General features: G+C 45.6%; 1 protein-coding gene across 1 annotated transcript; it reads right to left on the bottom strand.

Annotated features, from left to right (window-relative positions):
- Positions 1 to 356: 356 nt before the first annotated feature.
- Positions 357 to 26,599, bottom strand: LRRC59 (leucine rich repeat containing 59; the record flags this gene model as incomplete). Its single annotated transcript, XM_077458904.1, is given in 7 exon segments — positions 357 to 6,871; positions 13,210 to 13,383; positions 13,481 to 13,553; positions 16,603 to 16,707; positions 20,861 to 21,019; positions 22,936 to 22,995; positions 26,491 to 26,599. Coding segments are annotated over 7 exon segments (918 nt in total). The 3' UTR covers positions 357 to 6,629.

Raw genomic sequence — 26,599 nt, 5'->3', positions numbered from 1 at the left:
ACGTTATGCTGTTTTAGGTGACCAGTTTTCCAGAACGCTCCTGCTGTATCGGGTAGGGGGGGGGGGGGCGGGCCTTCAGAAATCTGCCGCATGCAGATTAGGTGGTTGCCCCTACTACAGCCAATAGAGGTGCAGAACCCCAGCTAAAGATCAACAGTGAGAATTTTTAGTAGTTATCCAGACCTGAAAAAGAAAGATTCAATCTGTTGCAGCATACTGTATCCTTAGAGGGGATGCTTGCATTAGTTTTCTTTTTTTTCCCCTTTCTGTGTTGATCACAGTAAGCAGACACCAGTTATAGTGCAATGCAGAACATTATTTATTTGCTAGCAATAAAAAATAAAAATGCAACACAATCAATAAGAGAATTTGTTTTATTGTTTGTTCATTTGGTACAGCTACCAATCAAAAGGCAACTTTCATTGTATTCTACATAGAAACATTACATCAAAGTTACTGGCAAAGCGATCGGAAGCAGCCCATTTCCAGGAATCCAGCAGTCGGCTGGTGGAATTCGTTGTAGAACCTGAGTTGTAGAGTGACAAGGAACGCACAACTTCATGTGGCAGTTATATTCCATTTCTTTTTTCGATAGAAAGCGAGCGCAATACAGTCCAAAAAAATAAAATCGAGCGTCTCGTTCTATACGTAGTGTGACGATTGTGTTCTCTCTTAATACGAAAAAAGGCCATAGAAATGTACCAGGACTATTTTTACAAATTATTATTTTTTTTTTTCAACAACCCTTCCTTTTAATGGCAAACGGAAAAATGAATGCGGACGTTGACAGCGCCGCCAGTAATACCACATTTTAAATACAAAAATGGTAATGCATATAAGAGGTAATTTTTAACCTTCTTAATTTATTTAAAAAAAAACAAAAAAATTAAAAAACAAATGAAACATTTTGTAAAACCTCACATAGCAGGCTCTAGCATTGAGTGGTGAGCATCAGTGCAGTGTGTAAATACCATTGCCAAGCCCCCCATTCACTAATTATATCATTTTCCTACCCGGTGTGGTCAGTATTTGCCAAGTTTCTATTTCTTGTTGGGATTAAAGGATAAGTTCACCTTTGGGAACATGTTATACCCGTTTTTAGCCCCTCCCCCCCCCCGTGACAGCGGGCCAGGGATTTGAACAGAACGCAGTCTTTCTGAGCTCCACTCACACGGCCGCATCATTCATCCGCAGAGTTCTGTGAATGAATGAACTACAAGTACTGACAGCCTTTGCAGCGGACAGCTTGTAGTTCTCAATGAACTACCTGGGTTCTGGTGAGCACTCTAGTAGTTTATCGATTCTTCCTGTCATTTACCAATTGCCTGCCCCTAACAAGGTACAGGACGGCAGTTAAACAGACAGTCTGCAGGAGCTTGACATAGCAGATCGTGGGTGCAATGCAGGGGTCTCAAACTGACGGCCCTCCAGCTGTTGCGAAACTACAAGTCCCATCATGCCTGTGGGAAGTTATGCTTGTAACTGTCAGCCTTGCAATGCCTCATGGGACTTGTAGTTTCGCAACAGCTGGAAGGCCGCCGGTTTGAGACCCCTGCTTTACAGGCTCCTATATTTAAAAAAAAAAAACATAATGCACTTTTTTTCCTTTTCTGAGATGTGAACTTATGCTTTAAAGCAAAACTTTAGCCCTGGCTAAACAGGATCACTTTAATACTAGCTTCCCCTCACAGCTGCTTATACTTGCATTCCGTACGATGCCCTGTGTTTGGTACTTCCAGATGTGCGGAGCATGCGACTTACTTCCCTTCTTACCGCTTGACAGCACTGGTGCTTGGCAATTGGCTGTTCAGGCATTCAGCACCAAAACATATGGGGGGGGGGGGGGGGGGTTGGGATAATAGACTTCTGAACCCTCAAGCCTCTTTGCCTTCCAGGAGCAAGGAGAACACTGAAGAGTCAAAAATAATATTCAAAAATCAACAATGCTCCTTGCACTCCTTTATCGCAGGCAGTACCAGAAAATGACCGCACACAGTGGGAAGTACCGAGATCACTTGCAAGATGAAGGAAAATCAACCAGCTTTATTTAAAACAAATCCAAACTTATGGTTCATTTACGTTGCCTGAATCCCGCATACAGTAGATATGGGCCATGTTTTCCGGTTTTCCTTTACTTCACTCTTATCAACACCATGTCATTGAACTTGATTTTAAAGCGGCTGTGCAATTATATCTAAGGGAAGTTCCCAAAACATGGCCCGTTGGGGGTACTTGCGGACTGAGGGTGAGAACCACTGCTCTAAGATATACCGATGTAAACGAAGGAACCCTTGGTGGTTCCAAAATGTTGCGCATTTTCTGTATGACAATTTATAATACTGTCTGTGATGAATAAGAGTAAGGAGCGCTGCCTTTTGCAGATATTATTGACACTTGACCCCAACTGGTGCAGCATGTGTTGCTGCTTCTCTGCCAGGAAGCACATTCCATATAGTATATTAATTAATACAATATACTTGAGATAGCAGTGAGAAGGGAAGTATTTAGGGAGGCTGGGGCTGACACCTGCTGCTTTGCTCTACCTTTTCTCTTCCTGCTTAGTACTCCTTATGTTAAAGAGTAACTCCACTTTTGTTGAGGGGGGAAAAACAAAAAAAAAACAAAAAAAAAAAAAACACAACATTCTCCTCTGGGTGCTCTATGTACATTGCAAGAATTTTAATAAACTTTGTTGCAGATTCCTAACTTGTGTTATGCTGAAGAAATCCCTGTGTGTTTGTCTGTGTCCATGTGGAAAGTGAATCTAATGGGAGTGGCTTCATAATCCTCAACCAGCTGCTGCACCTGCAGGGCTCTAATGAGGAAAGTGGTGGGTGTCTGCATCCCTTTAGACATGATTTTCCTTTCGGAATATCTCACCAAAAATGACATTAATTTTTGTAAGGGATGCCAAAAATAGGACTTGAATCTTAGTGCAGACATTTGGGAAAAATGTGTGTGTGTGTGTGTATATATATATATATAAAATTTAAATTTTTTATTTCCTCACGAAAGTGGAGTTACTCACTTCTATACCGGGCCTATTCTGGCACTTCTCTCTTTCATGTAATTAAAAAAAAAAATCAATTTTTTTTGCTTGAAAATTACTCAGAGCCCCCAAACATTATATATATATTTTTTTTTTAGCAGACACCCTAGGGAATAAAATGGCGGTCCATTGCAACTTTTTATCTCGCACGATATTTGTGTAATAATTTTTAGGAAAGTAAAAAAACTGATACTTTTGATCTGTATCATTGTAAAGTGCTTTGCAAACCATTGGCACTATACAAGTCCTGTCAAATAATCATAATATATTTAGCAGACTTTAGTTGTGCCGTAAAGTCTTGAACTAAACCCTTCCAAGAACCTGCATTTCCCTTGTCTACCACTAGGTGCCAAACCTAAAGAGGAGCTTCAGTCAGTTTGTAAAAAAAAAAAAAAACGAAAAAGTCAGCAGCTACAAATACTGGAGCTGCTGACTTTTAATAAAAAAACAGACACTTACCTGTCCCAGGATCCAGCGCTGTGCTCACCCGGGCCGGTTCTTTGCTTGGCTTCTGGCCCCAGCACTGGGATAGTTACTGTGGGAAGCCGGTTGTGACTTCTTGCAGCTTCACAGCCGGCCCTCCTCGGTGCAAGCCGTGCTATCTGAATGGTCCCGCAGCCTCCTGGAATCTGGCATGTGTCCCAGGAGGGGCCCCAAACTTCTGCTTGGATTGCTTAGGCAGATGGGAGCAGGTACCTGCCCCCCCCCCCCCCCTTATATATTATTAATATATATGGTATATATTTTTGGGGGGAAAAAAACCTTTATGAATTAAAAGATATAAATAAATTTAAAAAAAAAACAGTAAAGTTAGCCCAATTTTTTTGTGTGAAAGATAACATTACGCAGAGTAAATAGATACCCGACATGTCACGCTTTAAAATTGCGCACACTCATGGAATGGCGCCAAACTTCAGTACTTAAAAATCTCCATGGCGTTAAAAGTTTTATAGGTTACCAGTTTAGAGCTACAGAGGAGCTCTAGTGCTAGAATTGTTGCACGCGCTCTAACGCACATGGCAATACCTCACATGTGTAGTATGAATTGCGTTTACATGTGGGAGGGACTTACATGCGTGTTCGCTTCTGAGCACGAGCTACCGGGCACAGGGGCGTTTTAAATTTTTTTTTTTTCAATTTATTGATTTTTATTTAAAAAAACATTTTTACACTTTTTTTATACATTTTTTTTGATCACTTTTATTCCTATTTCAATGAATGTAAAAATAGGAATCTATTGCGACAGGTCCTCTTAATGGAGAAATATGGGGTCAGCGAGAATAGCGCTCTACTATTTGCACAGTCCATCTCACACTGGGATCTCACCGATAGGCAAAACAAAGCCGTGCTATCTGAATGGTCCCGCAGCCTCCTGGAGTCCTGCATGTGCCCTAGGAGTGGCACCAAACTTCTGCTTGGATTGCTTAGGCAGATGGGAGAGGGTACCTGCTCCCCCCCCCCCTTTATATGAAAAAAAAAAAAAAAAAAACACACACAATTCAAATATTGTAAAAGAGTGGGAGGAAGGAGCGAAAAAATACAAAAGAAGGGGATCCTCCATTTTTGAGTGAAGTTCCACTTTAAGTTCCACTTAACTAAACTGATACATCACAAACTGAAGACGTTATTTATTTCATTTTTGATATTTAAAAAGCACCCATCCATCTATGTCTCTATGCTTTATTTTATAGAGAAATAAACTTCGGAAAGCACCCCCTAGCATCCCTAGCCATTACTTTCTGGAATCCATCTGCCCTTAGCTAAGGCATGCGGGCAGGAGGGTTTGCTTATCTGAGAAAAGAAATGCCCATGAAGACCCCTGGGATGTATGACATCATTTTAGCCTAGCCCAGAAACCAGGAAGCAACTGATGTAAAAAAAAAAAAAAAAATGTATAAGAAAAAAAAAACCCCACATAAAACAAGTAAATATAATATACCTGCTTATCTATATATTAATGCTAGCAGCATAAGGATTCCAAATAGTTAAAGCTGAGCTTCGCCAATTTTTTTTAAACTTCCTCTTATAACGCCCATTGACCATGCAGTGCAAAATTGATATTGTCAATTTTTTTTTTTTTATCATTTGTAAATATCTTTTTTAAAAGCAGTTGGCTGGCACTTTCTGTCCCGGCTGCCTAGGCAAATATATCATTAGGCGATTCCCTAGGACCCCTGGGATATGGGCGTCATCTATCCTAGGAGTCTTTGGGTAGCCTAATAGTGTAATCTCATGATACTTATGTGTGAGATGGAGAGGTGCATGTTGGGTAAACCAGCTGCACTGTATCCCCGAACTCACTGGCTTCAGATGCCCTCACCTAAGATGGCCGCAGCCAGCATTTCATCAGGAGCAAGCAAACGCTTCATTTTAAATATTGACAGTATTCAAATGTTAAAAAAGCGATTTTTGTAAGGAGCATGGGGATGTTTTTATTGCATTTTTCACACTGAGGAGCTTCTAAACTGCCAGTAAAACATTCAAGCGCATTTGAAGAGCTTTTCAGGCGCTTTTGAAGCACTTTCCATTCATTTCAATGGAGAGGGGCTTCAATGGAGAGGGGCGTTTTTTTTCAACGCCTTGCCAGCTCACTGCCCCAGTGTGAAAGCATTCATTGATTTTAATGGAAATCGTTTTTCATGAGCTTTTCAGGTGCTTTTTTTTTTTTTACCCTAAAAGTGCCTCAGTGTGAAAGGGGGTCTTAGTTTCCCTTATACCCATTCTTACCAGCTCTATGCAAATATATGTGGCGGCATGGTGGTGGGCTTTAACCCTTAGCTGTCATATACAGATGGTGTCACTGTTCTGTGCTGAGAGCACTGAGTTGTGACTGTACTGTCACCTCCTGCTCAGGGGCCAGTGGGGAGGACTGCAGATCATGTGATCACTGTGACAGCCAATCACAGTGATCACATGTGATGCCTCCAGCACTTTTAAAGCGGGAGTAAACCCACTGAAATATTTTATAAATTTTTTTTCAGGCCTGCTCATTATGAAATACTTACCTTAGAATGAGGCCCTGCCATCTCCACACCGAGGGAGCTGACATGTTCCCTCGGCGTGTCTTCCGGCTCTGACGCTGTGAGTGGCCAGAGCCACGATATGGTCAGTTGCGCGCATGGAGATTTCTTTCCGGCAGCGTCTGCCGGGCTTTCAGCCGAAAATCCCCTGTGCACATGCGCCACTGCAGTCAGCGACTCATTGCGAGGGGAATATCTCCATACAGGTTTAGGAGATATTTCTTTACCTACAGGTAAGCCTTATTATAGGCTCATCTGTAGGTAAAAGTTTAAAAAAAAAAAAAAACGGTAAAACCGCTTTAAAGAACTGGCTCCTGCTGGCTGGAAAGGGTTAAACATGTGTGTGAGTTCTGAGATTCTCAAGTAATAGGAGGAGCAAAACCTAAGGAAGGACCCAAATGTAATAAGTGTGGGATTTTGAACCAATCGGGGCAGAGTGATATTTACACACTGCACTTCGATCACTCTATAAATGTATGCTTAGCAATGACGCCCTTCTATACAAAATACCCTCCAATTGAACAAGTGTTTCTCCATATGCACAAAACCGTCTCCAATCATCACTGCTGTGATCCGAACTTCAGGACGCTTTCCACCAAGTGGTAGCTCTGCAGAGTTCTCATGGTGTCCTCATACACTGTATTCACATTGGAGCACACACTCTGAGTCCGCAGATCGGTGTACCGACATACCGCAACACCGGCCACAGTCACCATGAGCAAGAACAGGACCATCTGCAGGATCAGCCTTCTCCATGATCTCCTCTGGGGCTGCTTCTTCTGAGAGGGCCCTGCCGAGGTTTCTGTAAAGGAGGCACATGGAAGTTTAAGGATCTCCACTTAAAAATTCACGTGTGTGTGTGTGTGTGTGTGTGTGTGTGTGTGTGTGTGTGTGTGTGTGTGTGTGTATATATTTTTTTTTTTTTTTGCATGACTAGTTTGTACTTTTATATATCTGTATCTCTCACACACATAATATATTTTATATATATATATACACATACACACATACACACACATACACATACATACACACACACACGTCGATTTTTTTATTTATTTTTTTAAAGGCTTTTAATCAGCACTTTGACCTGAAAATCAAAAAAGCATAATTTAACCACTTGCCTACCAGGCTCTTCGACCCCCTTCCTGACCAGGTCAATTTTCTGCACGGTCATACTATGAATGACAATTGCGTGGTCATGCAACACTGTATCCATATCAAATTTGTTTCTTTTTTTTCCCACACAAATAGAGCTTTGTTTTGGTGGTATTTAATCACCATTGGGTTTTTTATTTTTTGCAAAAAAAAATAATGGAAAAAAAAAAAAAAGTTTCATCGTTTGTTATAAAATTTCGCAAACAGGTAATTTTTCTCCTTCACTGATGTGCGCTGGACGAGGCTGCACTGACAGCGACATTATCAGTGCTGCCAAACAGTGTCACTTAACACAAGCCGTGAGGAGAGAAAAGTGGATAACTGGCTTGCATTTACATCCATGATCAGCTGTCGGTTGCCTGACAGCTGATCGCGTGGTAAAGGGCCGTTCCGAAAGACTCGGTGATCACAGAGTGTGCTGCCCAAGCAGCACAATCAGAGGAGGACATACAATTAGGACTGAAACGATTAATCGATATTATCGATAATGAAAATCGTTGTCAACGATTTTCATTATCGATTAGTGGGTCCGCACCATGTGATACGCGGAGCGGGCCACGGCCTTAGGAAAGGCCGCGGCTTCGGCCTAGCTCCGGAGCTGGCGGCCATCTTGGTACACCCGGCGGCGGCGAGCTGCGCGCCGACGTCACCCCCAGCGTGGCGTTCAGCCTGTGTCAGCCCAAGTGAAGGAATTCTGGAGGAGTCACGCTGGATGCCTTGCCTGCCCTCATTCAAAACTTTTATGCAGGTACCACTACATTTATTACGTAAAACAAAACAAGATAAATCGAATCGAACCAGCGTCCTGTTTGCTGCTAGGTGAGAGTGCTAACCACTACACCACTGTGTCAACCATATGTTTCAATCCACATTTCCTATTAGATGTTTTCTAACAGTTCTTTCACTGACACAGACCCCTGTCTAATAAGGTTTTAACTGCAGGAGGCTTAGTGACACATTAGGGGTTAACCTGAGAGACTTCGACAGTCCCCGCCCCTACACACTACCCGATGCCTTTATCTTTCTGGTTGCTGTATGCCGCTCCAGCTTTGACAAAGCGCAGGAGCGCGAAACATGTAAGCAGGAGAGTTGGCATAGCAACCTTCCCCTTCACAGCCTTCCACGTGACAAGCCTCTCATGTGATCCACAGCCGCTCGGACAAGCGGCACTGCAGGCAGTGCAGCGTTCTCCAAGCTGCCTATGTGTACAGCTGATATCATCTGGTGACTAAGCTTGATCCTTACCACCTAGCGTGCAGCATTACACCTCTGCCTCCAAGCCGAACGCTTCAGATGGAGCTGAAATAAACACCTCCCCCTCGGTCATCAGACTGGACTCATCAGCTCTGCAGCCCATTGAACACCTATGAAGTGAGTGTCCCTAGGAACGTTGTTCCATTCGTTTACACTGACTTTTTGGGTTCTTTCAGATGATTGATTGCATTCATTAGGCATTCGAAAGCTGTGCACATTGGTCTTTGGTTTTGACCTTTCCAAAGTTATAATTGAGAGATCTGAGGAGCTTTTCATTATCAAACATCTGTCCGTTTTATGATTGGTGTTTTTTATGTGTTTGAGATCCTGCAGGGATCAGATGTCTGTGTTTATTTTTTACATTTAATAAATGACATTTTAAAGTCTTTTTCACATCAATCTACTAGTCCCTTTGATGCGCTGTTTTTGATCGTTTTTTTTACCACTACATTTATTACCTAATCTAACCTAATAACTAACTACTATCTATGAGATAGTAGTTAGTTATTATCTAATCCTATCTATGCCTTTCCAGTTGCTCTGCACAGCCACATTGTTGATTTAAATAAAAAAGGTACAACACTATCTCTCTCCCCCCCCAATAAAATGCAGCTTATGACAAGCATAAAAACATAACATATCACTGACGATTTGCGCCAATAGGCATCCCGGGACTCATCACGGCGGCCTGTTTGGAGGAAGTTTGATCAGTGGTGAGCTTGGCGCAAATCATCAGTGATATGCTGACTATGTTTTTATGCTTGTAATAAGCTGCATTTTATTGGGGGGGGGGGGGGGGGGGGGGGAAATAGTGTTATACCTTTTATTTAAATAAACAATGTGGCTGTGGGGGGCGGGGATAGAGTTATTTTTTTTGCTGATACGAAAATTGATCTGATCCGTGACTCTGATGCGAGGAACGATCCGATCCGTGAGTTTTTTGATCCGTTGCACCCCTAGTCTGCACCTTCCCCAGTGCCGGTCCGTTAGAATCCTGTGTATCCTCCCGTGTCCTACGCATGCACCACGTCCATGACCACGCAGCTACGCCTGCTTGCATTCTCCACCCAGCTGACGTCCTGCCAGCAACGCGCCTGCGCTGCTTTCGGCTCCTCCTCCCCCCTCTACCCAGCAGCCTTCCGATAGACCCGCCACAGAGCGCAGGAGCGTTAAGCCCTCGCCGGGCCGCTTTCCAGCGCTGCCGTGATTGGAGGTTGTGCTCTGCACATGCATGCATCCATCTCCCGGCTTCGGGGTGCCCTTCGCTCCATTTGGAGGAGTCGGCCGAGTCACGTGTGGCGGGTCCGGACTGAGACTCCGCCCCACACCACCCCGGCACACCGAGGAGGAGCAGCTGTCACCATGAAGGGGTGAGAAAACCCGAGACAGGGGGGGGGGGGGAGGGGAGCACTGAGAGGAGGTGGGGCAGTGACACCATGTGAGGGGAGGAATGTGTCATCTATACTGGGGGGGACACGTGTGTGTGTGTGTGTGTGTGTGTGTGTGTGTGTGTGTGTGTGTGTGTGTGTGTGTGTGTGTGTATGTGTGTATATATATATATATATATATATATATATATATATATATATATATTCTCCCCTTTTTCAGTTTTATTTATTTTTTTATCCGATTAATCGAAAAAATAATCGGCCGATTAATCGATTATGAAAATAATCGTTAGTTGCAGCCCTACATACAATGAACACCCTCCTGACATTGGAAGCCTGCACTGTAGCCGTCTTTCAGCTATAGTGCAGGTGGTTAACCACTTGAGGCCATACCCGAAAGACGGCTACAGCGCGGAGCGCGGACCTCAATTTCCGGGAGGCCGTCATAGGACGCCCCCTCCCCTGTGCATGCTCCCCGCACGCCCTGCAGGGTACTGTGATCACAGAGTCTCAGCTGATCACCGATCCTAGCAAGGGGCCAGTCCCGACCCCTTACCATGTGATCAGCTGTCAACCAATGACAGCTGATCACATGATGTAAACAAAAGCTTGTGATCTTCTTTTTTTTCTCCTCACGCTGACAGCGGAGGAGAAAAAAAGCCGATCACCGGATTATGTTAACCACTTCAATACCGGGCACTTATACACCTTCCTGTCCAGATCAATTTTGAGCTTTCAGCGCTGTCGCACTTTGAATGACAATTGCGCGGTCATACGACACTGTACCCAAACTAAATTTTTATAATTTTGTTCCCACAAATAGGCCTTTTTGGGGGTATTTGATCGCCTCTGGGATTTTTATTTTCTACTAAACAAATAAAAAAAAGACTGAAAATCTTGAAAAAAAAACATTTTTGTTTCAGTTACAAAACTTTGTAAATAAGTAAGTTTTCTCCTGCAGTGACGGGCACCGATAAGGCGGCTAGGGTGGGCACTGATAGGTGGCATTGTAATTTAAAGTTTTGTAGGGATGGATGCCAATCAGTGCCAAACACTAATGCATGCCAATCAGTGATGCCCATTGTGGGCACTGATTGGCATCCATTATGGGCACTGGCTGGCATCCCTGGTGGTCTAGGGGGCATACCTGGTGCTGGACATCTCCTGGTGGTCTGGTGGCGTCCCTGGTGGTCCAGTGTGGGCATCCTCGGGGGGGGGGGGGGGCTGTGCTGATAATCGATCAGCACAGACCCCCCCGTCAGAGGAGCAGCCGATCGGCTCTCCTCTACTCACCTCTGACAGACGCGAGTGAGGAAAAGCCGATCACCGGCTCTTCCTATTTACACTGTGATCAGCCATAATTGGACACGGCTGATCACGCGGTAAAGAGTCTCCGTTGGAGACTCTTTACCGAGATCGTAGTTGCCGGGTGTCAGACTGACACACCGCAAAAACAACGATCGCCGCGATGCGCGCCCCGGCTTAATATCCTGATCACGTCATATGACGTCCGGTCAGGATATTACAACCACTTTGCCACCATCATTTTGCTATATGGCGGACGGCAAGTGGTTAAAGGGACATCAGTCCCGAAGAGGAAGGAGGCACATCTGCCTCCTCTGTGTCATTTAGTACCCCCTGCCAGTGCCACCTGCCACTGTGCCCATCAGTGCCACCTATCAATGCCCACCAGTTCTGCTAATCAGTGCCACCTAGCAGTGCTGCCTATCAATGTAAGCAATCAGTGCACATCACTGTCACCCATCAGTGCCCATCAATGAAGGAGAAAAATTACCTGTTTACAAAATTTTATAACACAATATAAAAAAAAAAATAGAAAGAAAAAAATAAAAAAGCTCTATTTGTGGGAATAAAAAAAAATGATAAAAACTTAATTTGGGTACGGTGTTGTATGGCCCTGCAATTGTCAAAGTGCGTCAGCGCTGAAAGCCGAAAATTGGTCTGGGCAGGAGGGGGGGTTTAAGCGCCAGTAACCAAGTGGTTAAAGTGGTTGTAAACCCTTACATATACCCAGTGAGGCGACTATCCTCAGGTGATACACAGAGGTGAAACAAATCTCCCTACTGAAAAAAAAAAAAAAAAAAGTAGAAATATTGGACTTTAATGGTACAGATGTGAAGACCAATCCTTCTATATAAAAGTTGTACATGTTTATCTACAGCCCTCTCTTCCCTACATCCGTTCAAAGTCCAGCTTGTCAGAGCGTTCAGAAAAATGCGAAATTACACTCTGCAGAGCTCAGTGAGGAGAGCTCTGAAAGCTTATTGCAGGGAAGGAACACCCCCCCACCCCCCTTCACACAACACACAGGAACAGAGCTGAGGTCGTCAATCTGCTGTAGATTTCTCCCAGTCACCTTTTTATATCTTGTTGTCAGGAAACTTCTCAGTAGCCATTAATGCTGATAGAGGATGATCTTTTGACCGCTAAGAACGCGTTAAGTTCAATGCTTCCGAGCATGTGTATATAATTTTGTGTGTAGAAATTTGTAGACGATCAGAATTTCCGATCGAAAAATAGAGAACCTGCTCTCAATCTTTTGCTGGCTGGAATTCCACCAGCAGAAGTCCGATGGTGCATACACACAGTCTGAATTTCTGGCCAAAAGCTCACATCTGACTTTTGCTGGCAGAATTTCTGATGGTGTGTATGGGGCTTTAGTGCTCTGGATTGAAACACGTACACACTATAGAAGGATATGCTTCGTCTGTGCCTTCCTGTCTAGGTAACATCCATCCCTCCTTGCTTCTATATAAAGTGAAAATAAATTCTGCCGAGATCAAGTCAGCTCTCCCAATAATGTAGAAGGATGCATAGTATAAATGGCACATCTCACCCAGTAACCCCCCCCCCCCCCAATACTGTCTGCAGAAGTCTATGCGGGGGGAGGGAGATGGTGGCAGTGGCTCATGAACAGTGACTGAAGGCCCAGCCTTCAGTCACTGTTCATGAGCCACTGCCACCCCCCCACATAGGCATCTACAGACAGTATAGCTCCTATGTGCACATGGGGTTATATCATCCCTGGCATTGAGCTCTATTCTGGGCATGTGCCATGCAGCGTATTCAATTGCTAGGAACATTGTGCAGGGGGGGCTTTGCATGTCACTTTTACCAAATAATCTTTAACAACAATCTTTTAAAGTGGGATTTGGCACATTTGTTGGCCTTTCAAATGGGCATCAGGAATAGAGGACGGTCAAGGACAGGTAAAGGTGCTGCTTGGACCTTTTTAATTGCTGTGTGCAACAGCTTCACTCTCTTTCCCTCCAGGATGTACACATTATCACATTTTGGAGCCAGCCATCAGGACACTCACTGTGGTTCTCTGTGTGATCTTTCTCCGTTTCCTTTTTCACTTCTTGCTGAGCTGCTTGAAGAGCGTTATAGTCCCTCCTCTTGCGCGCTTTCTGCTTCGCTTTCTGCTTGCGCTTCTGTTCTCTCTCCCTCTCCTCTTTCTGTCTCTGCTCAGCCTCACGTTTCTTCTTCAGAGCTGTAGGACCGATATAAAAAGATTAATGCTGGTTAAGTTTGCTTAGTCCAAACCATGCACCCATAAAATAAAAAACACACACAAAAGTGACACAAACCTTGCTCTTCCACCAGCTTGCGTTGCAATTCTCTCTCTTGTTCTTCCTGGATAACTTTCATATGTTGCAGAACCTGCACAAAATGACAGAAACCATCGGTGTGTTCCCCAAGATACATCTCCCCTCATTGCTCCATTTCCTCTATTTTTTCATTCCTCTTTTAACACTACCTTTCTTAATAGAGCTACTGCCACCCCTTTCTTCATATATTACTGAAAATGCTAGAAACAAAATTAGTTACCCAACATTACCATTTACCATTCTAAAAGATGGCACCTCTGCGCTGGATTACATGTGTGTATATAGATTATACATATATATATATATATATATACACACACATATACATGATCCGGCTCCTCCGGATAGTGAATGTTTATACAGGAGCCGATTGGCAGATACCATGGACTCTATGTCTGCTGGCACCTGACGATTGTGCTGTACACAGGCAGAATGGCGATCTGTCAGGAGGGAAGGCATGGATCCTGTGCCTCTGCAAAGCAGAAACATGGACCCAGGCTTTCCCTTGTTAAAAGAACCTCCCCCACAGTACACAGAAACACTGGCTAGGTACACAGTTAACCCTTTGATCAGCCCCGATGTTAACACCTTCCCTGCTAGTGTGGTTAGCACAGTGACAGTGCTTTTTTTTTTAGCACTGGTCACTGAATTATTCTCACTGGTCCCCAAAAAGTATCAGTGTCAGATTGTCTGCCACAATATCACAGTCCTGCTATAAGTCTTTGATCAACGCCATTACTAGTTGAAAAAATAAATAAATAATAATATCCCATATTTTGTAGATGCGTTAACTTTTGCTTAAAGCAATCAATATACGCTTAGTGAATTTTTTTTTACCAGAAGTATGTAGCAGAATACATATTAGCCTAAATCAAATGAAGAAATTTGATTTTGTTTCCATTTTCTTTATTGGATAGGTTTTAGCAAAAAGAAAACGATTTTTTTTGTTTTGTTTATAGCGCAAAAAAACCCCCAAAAAGCGCAGAGGTGATCAAATACTAGGGGTGCGCATCTTCACTGGTCACACGATTTGATTAAGATTATCTGGTCAATGATTCGATTCTGCGATGCATCCCGATTACCGACGAGCTCTCACTTCAGCTTGGGCCGCCTAGTGCCCTAGTTGCCCTTCCACCCTGCAATCTTCTAGGACACATCACTGTTCCCAAAAGATTTTCCGGCTATGCAGGACAGCGCAGTGATATATGCGCACCCAGCTGTGAAGCTGCAAGCCGTCACAGTCGGATGCCCACAGTAGTATTGCCAGCGCCGTGAACAGGTGGGGGAGGGAATGGAGGGTTTGGGTGGCCGCGTCACTGGATTGTGGGGTGAGTGTCTTTTTATTAAAAGTCAGAAGATACACTTTTTTTTTGTAGCTGCTGACTTTTAATAAAACAAAAAAAATTACTGGAACTCCGCTTTGAATTAAAAATAACCTCACTCCCTTAAAGGGAACTACAGGGTACAGACATTCACACACACAGCTGCTGGGAGGTCAGGAGGGATAACAATCCACAGCTGACAAACAGCCCTGTGAAGTTCCCTGTACTGTCTCTGTGCTGACCAGTGGCAGCTGGTGCTCAAAATTTGGGGGGGGGGGGGGGGATGCAAACAAACTGAAAAATACTGAACTTCCCCCATCAAATGCAGCCACCTGTGCCCGTCAAACGCAGCCAGCGTGAGCTGTGAGTACAAACCCATTTGTACTCTTTTTTTAATAAATGCAGTTACATTGAATGATGTGCCCCGCTGTATGTGTTTTTAAAAAAAATATGTCACTTCATACCGCATTTCACAGTAATTACATCCCGATCATGTACCGCGCCGAGCCCGGCCCGCCTTTCCTTTCACGTCTCTCGAGTCCTGAGGTCAGCGGGGAATTCTCAGCCTCTCCCGATGACTATAGCTATCATATCAGAAGAGAGGCGGGGCTGAAAATTCCCCGCTGACATCAGGGCTTGAGAGATGTGAAACGTGAGAGGAGAGAGGCAGGCCGGGCTCGGCACGGCACATGATCGGAATGTATTTACTGTGAAATGCGGTATGAATTGGCATATTTTTTTTTAAAAGCACATACAGCAGGGCACATCATTCAATGTAACTTGGGGCATTTATTTTAGAAATATGCTTGGAGCGCTTTCCCGGGAGGGGTGGGGCAAGTTGGTACGACGTCACCCACAATCGATTTTCCGATCCATATGCATCGATGCCGCATCGGGGATGCCTGAATCGCGATGCATCAATTTCAGCACCCCTATCAAATACCACCAAAAGAAAGCTCTATATGTGGGAAAATAATGACATACATTTTATGTGTGTACAGCTTTGCATGACCGTGTGATTGTAAGTTAAAGTAACACAGTGCAGTATCGTAAAAAAATGGCCAGGTCATGAAGGGGAGGTAAACCTTCTGGAGGTCAAATGGTTAAAGAGGATCTTCAGGTTCCCATCCCTTTTTTTTTTTTTTTTTTAACCTCAGCTTACTTTGTGGCAGGTTCTCCAGTTTGAATACTCACCCACCCAGCGGACCTAGCGTCGTCCTGGCAAGATCCTTTTCTCAGCAGCCGCTGCTCAGTTCCCACGCCGCCATGTTTGTGTGTGACGTTCTGGGTTCAACAGGTGGGCCTCCCGATCATGCCCAGCTAGGCCCCCCCCCCCCCCCCCCCGTGAATGGAACACTATGAACCCCTTGGTATATTTGACAAACCTATCCCAGGAGGCAAAGCGGGCACGGTACACATCATTGGCCTCAGTGAATGGTGTGTATTGGAGACAGGACTAAACCCTTTTTTCTTAAAAAAATTTTAATTAAAAAAAAAAGTGCAAAGAAAAAAAAAAAAAGCAGCTATAAAAGGTAGCAGAGGAGGGGTGGACAGGAGGGACTTTCAATTTATGGGTGAGGATTCACTTTAACAGCAGCTGAAAAAACAATATAGATATCCTAAGAACCTAGCAGTGCTGCCCATAGCATCTAGTCACATGCCAGCTGTCTGTTTTCTTTTAGAACAGGAAACCTTTGTTCTCCAGTCATATGTGAAGCCTGCTCTCCACAAAGCATCCCGATCATTGCAGCAATGGACACTCCTCCATAGGATACTCACACTCTGGGCACAGTCCTTACACTGCTTCTCATCCAGGCAGTCTCCGGCCACCTTAGCCAGGGCAGGGTTCAGCGGGTTGTCTTTCAGGTCCAACCACTTCAGGCTCTGTAAAACACAACAGAGAGTTCACTTACTATATTTACAGCAGTCTCCGCTAGAGTTAGAGGAGGTCCTGCACTAGAATTATTGCTCTCGCTCAAATGATCACATCGATACCTCACATCTAGTTTGAACACTGTTTATAAACATGGTAGAAAATGATGTATGCGTTCGCTTCTGTGCGTGAGCACCGAGAGTCGGATACACAACTCCCGCCGCCTATACAAATGATCTTGTGGCGAATCCGCCACTGGGATCATTTTTATCTCACTTCTGTCCTCTCCTTATTACTGCACCCACCAACTCCTGCTATAATTCTAAATCCACACACACTAAAAATCTCCAAGACTCTGGGGCAAGTCCCTTCATATAAATCCCACTCACATATTACCTCCCTCACCCTCCTGCTTCTCCTAACCTCTGGAGATATATCCCCAAACCCTGGACCTCCATCATTAAACTGTACCCCATGCACCCATCACCCTGCACTCTCTGGCAGCAGCCGCAATCAACACAATTTATTTCCCATTTCTATTCTTCCCAAGACCAGACTCCCTTTCTCTTGTGCCCTTTGGAACTTCTGCTCTGTCTCCAACAAACTCACCTCTCTCCATGACATCTTTATCGCCAACTCATTTAACCTACTCGCCATCACCGAAACCTGGCTCCACGAATCAGACACTGCGTCTTCTGCTGCCCTATCCCATGGTGGTCTTCTTTGGACTCACTCCCCCAGATCCAATGGACGTAAGGGAGGAGGTGTCGGAATCCTTCTAGCACCACATAGCACATTTCAGGTACTTCAGCCACCTCCCTCTCTGTCACTCTCCTCTTTCGAAGCACACTGCATTAGTCTTTTCACTCCAATTTCTCTAAGGATAGCCGTGATCTACAGGCCCTCTGGACCAGGATCAACATTTCTTGACGACTTCTCTGCCTGGTTACCCTACTTTCTTCTGAAATCCCCACAATCAATCAATCATTCTCGGGGACTTCAACATCCCTATTAATAACACTCCTGCCCCTTCCAAACTTCTCAGCCTAACCTTCTCCTTTGACCTGAAGCAGTGGATACATGATCCTACTCACTCTGAAGGCAATATCCTTGACCTCGTTTTCTCTCACCTTTGCACTCCTTGCAACCTCTCTAACTATCCATTCCCTCTCTCTGATCACCACCTTATTAGTTTCACTCTCTCCCTCCAACGGCCTTAAAAAAAAGTTACCCGCAGAAACCTATACCATCTCAACCCTTCTGTACTCTGCTATCGAAAAACCTCTACAACAAAATCTCACCCCTATCCTGCACCAACCTAGCCACTTCTGGACTCACTGGCCACTCTCACTACACATAGAATCAAGCCCCGACCCCTTCAACCTTGGCAAACAGACCAAGTCTCAGAGAGATTTCAACCAATATAAATCTGCCCTCCAAAAATACAATTCCAGCCTCCTCTCTGCCAAGCAGAACTATTTTATCACTCTCATCAGCAACTTATCCCATCCCCATCAACTCTTCTCTACATTCAACTCTCTACTTCATCCTCCACCCACCAACTCACTGCCCAGGAGATTGCCAATCACTTCAAACAGAAGATTGATACAATTCGCGCGGAGATCTCTACTGTTCTGGTACCCTCCACGCTTTACACATTATGCCCACAGGCACAATCATTACTTCCCTCTTTCAACCCCACCACTATAGAGGAAGTTGCTAAACTACTTGGTAATGTCCACCTTACCACCTGCCCTCTGGATCCTGTTCCCTCACAAATGCTACGTTCACCCTCTGGCTCTATGCTACACTCTCTAACCCACATCTTCAATCTCTCCCTCTCTTCTGGCATCTTCCCAAACTCTCTAAAACATGCACTTGTCAGACCCATACTTAAAAAAAAAAAAAAAAAAAAAACCCTCACCTGACCCATCCAATCTTATCAACCTACAGCCCATCTCCTTGCTCCCCTCCTTATCCAAACTCCTCGAACGTCTGGTCTACAACCGACTAAGCGTCCACCTCATTGATAATAGCCTTCTTGATCCCCTTCAGTCCAGATTTCGTCCTCAACACTCCACAGAAACTGCTCTCCTAAAACTAACAAACGATCTACTAACGGCCAAAACCAATCGACATTATTCTATACTCCTCCTCCTGGATCTCTCTGCTGCCTTGGATACAGTTGTCCACCCCCTCTTCCTCAAAAAACTCCACGCCTTTGGTCTCCATGACTCTACTCTTCGATGGTTCTCTTCCTACTTATCCAAGCGCACCTTTAGCGTTTCTTACAACTCTACTTCCTCCTCTCCTCTTCCTTTCTCTGTTGGGGTCCCCCAAGGTTCTGTTCTTGGACCGCTTCCTATTTTCTACACCACCTCCCTGGGTCAACTGATAGCCTCCCATGGCTTTCAATACCACCTCTATTCTGGCGACACCCAAATCTATTGCTCTACCCCTCAGCTCACTCCCTCTGTCTCCTCACGTAACACTAATTTACTATCAGATATATCAGTCTGGATGTCACACCACTTCCTCAAACTCAATCTATCCAAAACCGAACTTATAATTTTTCCTCCCCCATATGCCCCTTCCCCTGATCTCACTGTCAAAAAAATCAGTGGCACAACCATAAGCCCATCCCCACACGCCAAGGTTCTAGGGGTAGTCCTGGACTCTGAACTCTCCTTCAAGCAACACATCCAATCACGGTCCAAATCCTGCCGCCTCAACCTCCACATCTCCAAAATACGCCCCTTTCTAGCCAATGACACAACAAAGCTCTTAATTCACTTGCTGGTCATCTCCCGCCTCGACTCCTACAACTCCCTTCTCATTGGCTTACCTCTACATAGTCTATCGCCTCTTCAATCCATCACGAATGCTGCTGCCAGACTCATCCACCTTACCAATTGCTCTGTGTCTGCTACACCTCTCTGTCAATCCCTCCACTGGCTTCCACTCAGCCAAATAATTAAATTCAAAATACTAACAACTACGTACAAAGCCATCCACAACTCTGCCCCCAGCTACATCACTAGCCTAGTCTCTAAAAACCAACCTACTCATTCTCTTCGTTCCTCTCAAGACCTCCTGCTCTCTAGCTCCCTCGTCACCTCCTCCCCATGCTCGCCTCCAGGACTTTTCCAAAACCTCTTCAATCCTATGGAATGCCCTACCCCAATCTGTCCGCTTATCTCCTACTTTATTAGCTTTTAGACGATCCCTGAAAACCCTTCTCTTCAGAGAAGCCTATCCTACGTACGCCTAGCAACTGTATTTTCATTTTCTTCATCAGTTCATCCCCCACAGTTATTACCTTTTGTTTCAACTTGACCCTCCCTTCTAGATTGTAAGCTCTAACGAGCGGGGCCCTCTGATCCCTCCTGTATTGATTTGTATTATTAGTGTACTGTCTGCCCTCATATTGTAAAGCTCTGCACAAACTGTTGGCGCTATATAAATCCTGTATAAGTATAATAATAAAGCAAAAAGTAAACATGCGTTTTGTTCAAAATTGCCGCTGTTTATAGCGCAAAAAATAAAACCCGCAGGGGTGATCAAATACCACTAAAAGAAAGCTTTATTTGTGGGGGGAAAAAAAAAAGGAGGTCAAATTTTGTTTGGGGCAATTGTCAGTTAAAGCGTCGCAGTGCCGATTTAAAAGTGCTCTGGTCAGGAAGGGGGCAAGTCCTTCTGGGGCTGACATGGTTAAACAGAACTGGAATTTCATTTTTACCCTAAACTTTTTTTGTTGTTTTAGAAGAGAACCCAATAATAATAATAACCCAATAATAGAATACAATTATCACCAGAACAAGAGACTTCGGCCTAAGAAGGTAAACTCCCCCTTTTTGAAAAAATTTCCAGTACATCCTGGAATGTACTTCCTGCGTCTTCTCCAGGACAGGAAGTGAAGGGAAACCTCCCTTACAGGACTGGACCAGCTCTGTGACAGCAGGCTTCATCCTGCTATCTACAAAAAAAATAATCACAGAAGTGCAGAACGAACTGCACTCCTGTTATCTACAGGAGAAGTACAGCCAAACATTGCTTAGGCAATAATGCATTAATGATTACAGGGCTGGATTCATTTGTGTCCCTTCATATCGGTACACTGACATTTTCAGGTTCTTCCCCCCCAATACAATATTAGGTCTTTACCTTGAGTTGAGCAAAGGTCACAGGCAGCATAGTCAAACTGTTTTGTAGAAGATCGAGGTGCTGCAGATTTATCAACCTGCCAAATTCAGATGGGAGCTGCAAAAGCTGATTTTTGCTGAGATCCAGTCGTACAATATGAGTGAGAGAGCAAAAGTCACCCTGCAGAGACAGAAAAGATTTGGAGGATAATGAAGAAAATGAAAGACAAAATCCTAAAATACACAGTTAAAGCAAACCTTCCATGGCAAGCGGAAGGTCTGCTTTTTTGGCAGTCCCCTCACCGATACTGGCTGTGATTGTACACAACAGGAGCCTGTCAATAGGTCCCAGCCACTGATTCAGGCCTGGGACCTGCTGATCGGCTGTGTCCAATCACAGCCCAGAGCTCTGTGTTGACATTTAACAAAGGGAACCATCCTTTGGGTTTCAGAGATAAGAAACAAAGGGATCTGTAGTAAAAAGCAGATAACAGCAGCACATAATACACACATTTAACCCCTTGCCAGCCAGTGTCACCAGTACACTGACAGTGTATAGTATTATCACTATATTAGTGTTACTGGTGATGTCAGTGACAGTCAGTTTCCCCCCAGCATCAGTTTTAAATTACCTGCTGCACCATTACAGTCCCATTAGAAGTCACTGATCACTGCCATTGGTAGTATAAATAATAAAAAAAAAAACTAAAAATGATAGAGATAATATAGAGAGACAGAGTTTTTTTTTTATTTTTATACACACACTTTTAGGTGCTATAACTTTCATGTTAATCGACCAATATACTTATTGGGATTTATTTATTTTTATTTAATCAGACATGTAGCACAATACATTTTAAGAAGAAATTCGATTTTTTTTTTTATTGGATATCTTTTGTAGCAGAATTTAAAAAGTAGTAGTAGTTTATTTTCAAAATGTTGTCTTTTTTTCGTTTACATCACAAAAAATAAATATCCAGTGATCAAATACCACCAAAAAGAAAGCCCTAAAAAAAAAAAAAAAAAAAAAAGATAAAATTGTTGTTTGGGCACAACGTTGCATGACCGAGCAATTGCCAGTTAAAGTAGCGCAGTGCTAAATAGGAACAAAAATGGCCTGGTCATGAAGGGGGTTAAATCTTCTGAGGGTTTAGAAGGGTAGCTAATCAAGTGTCCTGCATAAATCAGGATGCCCCAACTGTTGGTACAGCTCTGAAAAACTTTGTTCCTGTGTGCAATGACATCCGTAGCAAGTCCGCCCACCTCTCTGCCAATTTGGAATCATGGGAACTATAGTATTCTGCAAGTTCATAAGTCATGTGAACAGGATACAGAAATGACAGAGTAAGAATGGGTTGGGGCGAAATATCATTAGCAAAAGGCCTCATTACATACTGAAAAAGAATATTCTGATACAAAAGGCTATCAAAGCCTTAAATGTCTTTAATTTGTCCATTAAGCTGTTATTTTGAAGTCTCAGTGGAGCATTGTGAATTGAGGATACGTTCTCATTCAGGCTGGGCTCACACATGTGGTGCGAATCGAAGCTCCGTTTCCACAGCCAATTGACAAAGCAGTTGTTCAGCGTTTCACGTCAGTTTTTGATCAGGTCAGGATTGTATCAGTATCAGGTTAGGTTTACATCAGGATTTTATCCTGTTCACAACGGAATGCATCTGCGAATCAGATGCGTTCCCATAGAAGATAATGTGCTTGCAAATCGCACCGCAACGCCCAGAAAACGCACACGTTATTTGGGCAATTCGCTCCGCACATGTATGAACCCAGCCTGAATGAGAACATATCCTCAACGCACACGTTTTTTTGGGCAATGTGGAGTGTGAATGCAACGCACATACGTGAACCAGCCTCATTCAAATGAACACATTTTAAAATGTCATGCGATTTGGATGCGGTGTAAGCCGTACCCAATTCGCATAGGTGAGAACGGGGCCTCAAAAATAACTTCACACGCATCCAACCAGTAAAGATCAATCAAGCAGATGTGAACCCAGGGTCCCATGACTGCTATAATAGATTGAAAGAAGTGATGTCACTGCAAATAAGAAAAAAACGTTCTCTTCTAGAATACCTTACCGGTAATGTTGTAAGCTTGTTACAAGAAAGGTCCAACACCGTGGCCTTGGGGAGGGCAGCCTGAATGTAAAGATAAAATAGAAACAGAACAAATTATTCTCAGCAAACCAAGGAAAGACTACACAGCACCAGACCAGAAATCAGGCAAGAGCAACAAACCTGCCCTCCTCCCATCCGCAGCAGTGCATAACAACCTGTCCTGCACCTACTGAGAGGGAAGAAAACACCGGGTACTTCCAGACATTGCTAAGCACTGTCACATGGGTCTAGGTAGTTGGGGGGGGGGGGGGGGGGGGGCCACTGATGGAACCTTTTACTTAGCACTGCCTTTCGGTCTAGGAAAGTGATGGCGAACCTTGGCACCCCAGATGTTTTAGAAATACATTTCCCATGATTCTCATGCACTCTGCAGTGTAGTTGGGCCTCACAGGAAACGTAGTTCCAAAACATCTGGGGTGCCAAGGTTCACCATCTCTGGTCTAGAAGATGGGAAAAGCAGGTTTACTTTCCTAACCCCACCGCTCCATTATACTCCAGTAGCTGGCTGCTGCTCAGTGTCAGGCCGCGTACACACGGGCGGACTGTTCGCCCAACCTTGTCCGCTGAACAGTGTTTGGGCGGACAGTCCGCTCGTGTGTGGGCTTTCAGCGGACAGTTTCAGCGGACAGTTGGACGGACAAAGTCTTTCGGAAATTCCGAAAAACCTGTCCGCTGAAACCGTGTTTGAGCGAACAGTCCGCCCGTGTGTGGGCCTGTCCGCTGTACTTTCGAAATGAGCGGACTGTTCCCGCTCGGAAAGTCCGCCCATTTCGAGCGCGTGTACAGGTAGGCGGGGCCCACGAAGGAGACGTCGCGGGCTCCGCCGCCTGGGAATGGGCTTAAAGGGGAACCCCAACGCCGAAAAAAATCGGCGTGGGGGTTCCCCCAAAGTCCACACCAGACCCTTGTCCGAGCACGCTACCCGGCCGGCCAGGAAAGGGGGGCGAGCGAGCGCGCCCCCCCTCCTGAGCCGTACCAGGCCGCGTGCCCTCAACATGGGGGGGTGCCTTGGGGAAGGGGGGGCCGCGCGGCCCCCCCACCCCAAAGCACCTTGTCCCCATGTTGATGAGGACAAGGGCCTCTTCCCGACAACCCTGGCCGTTGGTTGTCGGGGTCTGCGGGCGGGGGGCTTATCGGAATCCGGGAGCCCCCTTTAAGAAGGGGGCCCCCGGATACCGGCCCCCCACCCTATGTGAATGAGTATGGGGTACAATGTACCCCTACCCATTCACCTGTGAAATAAAGTACAAAAAAAAAAACACAACACAGGGAAAAAATATTTTATTGCACAGCTCCGGGGGTCTTCCGTCTTCGGGGGTCTTCTCGCCGGACTCCTCCGCTATCTGTGTGTAGCTCTTTTACTAGCGGAGGAGTCCGGCTTTCTTCCCTCCCGCCGCCGGCCTCTTCTCCCGACTTCGGGGGTCTTGTCCCCCTCTTCCGGTTCTTCTGCCGGGCCACCGCGCCTTCTTGTAGCTCTTTTGCAGGCGGTGGCCCGGTCTTCTGTCGCCGCTGCCTTCCGTTCTTCTGTCGCCGCCTTCGGTTCTTCTGCCGGGCCACCGCGCCTTCTTGTAGCTCTTTTACAGGCGGTGGCCCGGTCTTCTGTCGCCGCTGTCGTCGCCGCCGCCGCCGCCTTCCGTTCTTGTTCTTCTTCTTGTTCTTCTTCTTCTTCCCCAGGAGATGTTGACTCGACGAGCTCTCCGGCCGGAATGCCAGAGCCGCGCTGTGCGGTCACTTATATAGTGACAATGGGGCGGTGTCACATGGTATATTTCACATGGGTTGGTCACATGGTGACCCCGCCCCCTTACGATGTCATAGTCCCCATGTGACATCAACCCATGTGACCAACCCATGTGACATATACCATGTGACACCGCCCCATTGTCACTATATAAGTGACCGCACAGCGCGGCTCTGGCATTCCGGCCGGAGAGCTCGTCGAGTCAACATCTCCTGGGGAAGAAGAAGAAGAACAAGAAGAAGAACAAGAACGGAAGGCGGCGGCGACAGAAGACCGGGCCACCGCCTGTAAAAGAGCTACAAGAAGGCGCGGTGGCCCGGCAGAAGAACCGAAGGCGGCGACAGAAGAACGGAAGGCAGCGGCGACAGAAGACCGGGCCACCGCCTGCAAAAGAGCTACAAGAAGGCGCGGTGGCCCGGCAGAAGAACCGAAGAGGGGGACAAGACCCCCGAAGTCGGGAGAAGAGGCCGGCGGCGGGGAGGAAGAAAGCCGGACTCCTCCGCTAGTAAAAGAGCTACACACAGATAGCGGAGGAGTCCGGCGAGAAGACCCCCGAAGACGGAAGACCCCCGGAGCTGTGCAATAAAATATTTTTTCCCTGTGTTGTGTTTTTTTTTGTACTTTATTTCACAGGTGAATGGGTAGGGGTACATTGTACCCCATACTCATTCACATAGGGTGGGGGGCCGGTATCCGGGGGCCCCCTTCTTAAAGGGGGCTCCCGGATTCCGATAAGCCCCCCGCCCGCAGACCCCGACAACCAACGGCCAGGGTTGTCGGGAAGAGGCCCTTGTCCTCATCAACATGGGGACAAGGTGCTTTGGGGTGGGGGGGCCGCGCGGCCCCCCCTTCCCCAAGGCACCCCCCATGTTGAGGGCACGCGGCCTGGTACGGCTCAGGAGGGGGGGGCGCGCTCGCTCGCCCCCCTTTCCTGGCCGGCCGGGTAGCGTGCTCGGACAAGGGTCTGGTGTGGACTTTGGGGGAACCCCCACGCCGATTTTTTTCGGCGTTGGGGTTCCCCTTTAAGCCCATTCCAGGCGGCGGAGCCCGCGACGTCTCCTTCGCGGGCCCCGCCTACCTGTACACGCGCTCGAAATGGGCGGATTTGCCTCCGCCTTACGTGGGCGAGTCCGTTCATTTCAAAAGTTGAGCGGACTGTTTGGCAAACAGTTCGTTGAAACAGTCCGCTCGTGTGTGGGCAAGTCCGCTCATGCAAATTTTGAGCGGACTGTTTGCCCAAACTGTTTGATGAACAAGGTTGGGCAAACAGTCCGCGCGTGTGTACGCGGCCTCAGGGTATGGGCCCTGCACTGGTTTTAAAACATTTTTTTTAACCCTTTCATGACCAAGCTCAGATAAAATCAGTTTTTTGCTAGAAAATTACTTAGAACCCCCAAACATTATACATATTTTTTTTTAGCAGAGAATAAACAGGGGCTCTGGGCTTCAACAAAATGTCCACTCGGATGGTGGGGCTTGAAACTGGACTCAGGGGTGTGGCCACAAAATTCTGCGCAAACTGCAGATTGCCAGAGTGTTGGAACGCATATGGCGGCGTCGCGCATGGGCAATTCAGCAGGTCGCCAAATGTTATGGGTCGCCATATGATATGACACAGAGGCAAGCGGACATCTTGTTATACCCATAGTAGTTTTGCATTTTACACATATTTTTAACTATAAACTGAGGTTATATAGTGAAATACAGGACTTAGAACTGTGTATTTTAAACAAAGACGTCAGAATAGAAGAAGAAGACGTCACAATGTTACTGACCAGTTCCCGCACTGGGACTTCACTCAGGTCGCTGAGGCTCAGGTCTAGTTCATTGCCATCCAACTTATCTCTCAGGTTCCCGACTTTTGCAGCTGACCGCGACATGTTC

Source organism: Lithobates pipiens, unplaced genomic scaffold (genome assembly GCF_037356315.1).
Source record: "Lithobates pipiens isolate NorthernLeopardFrog02 unplaced genomic scaffold, aLitPip1_a1.2 Scaffold_28, whole genome shotgun sequence".
Lineage (NCBI taxonomy): Eukaryota > Metazoa > Chordata > Amphibia > Anura > Ranidae > Lithobates > Lithobates pipiens.
Note: the sequence above shows the minus strand (reverse complement) of the source record. Positions and strands in the feature narration are given on the sequence as shown.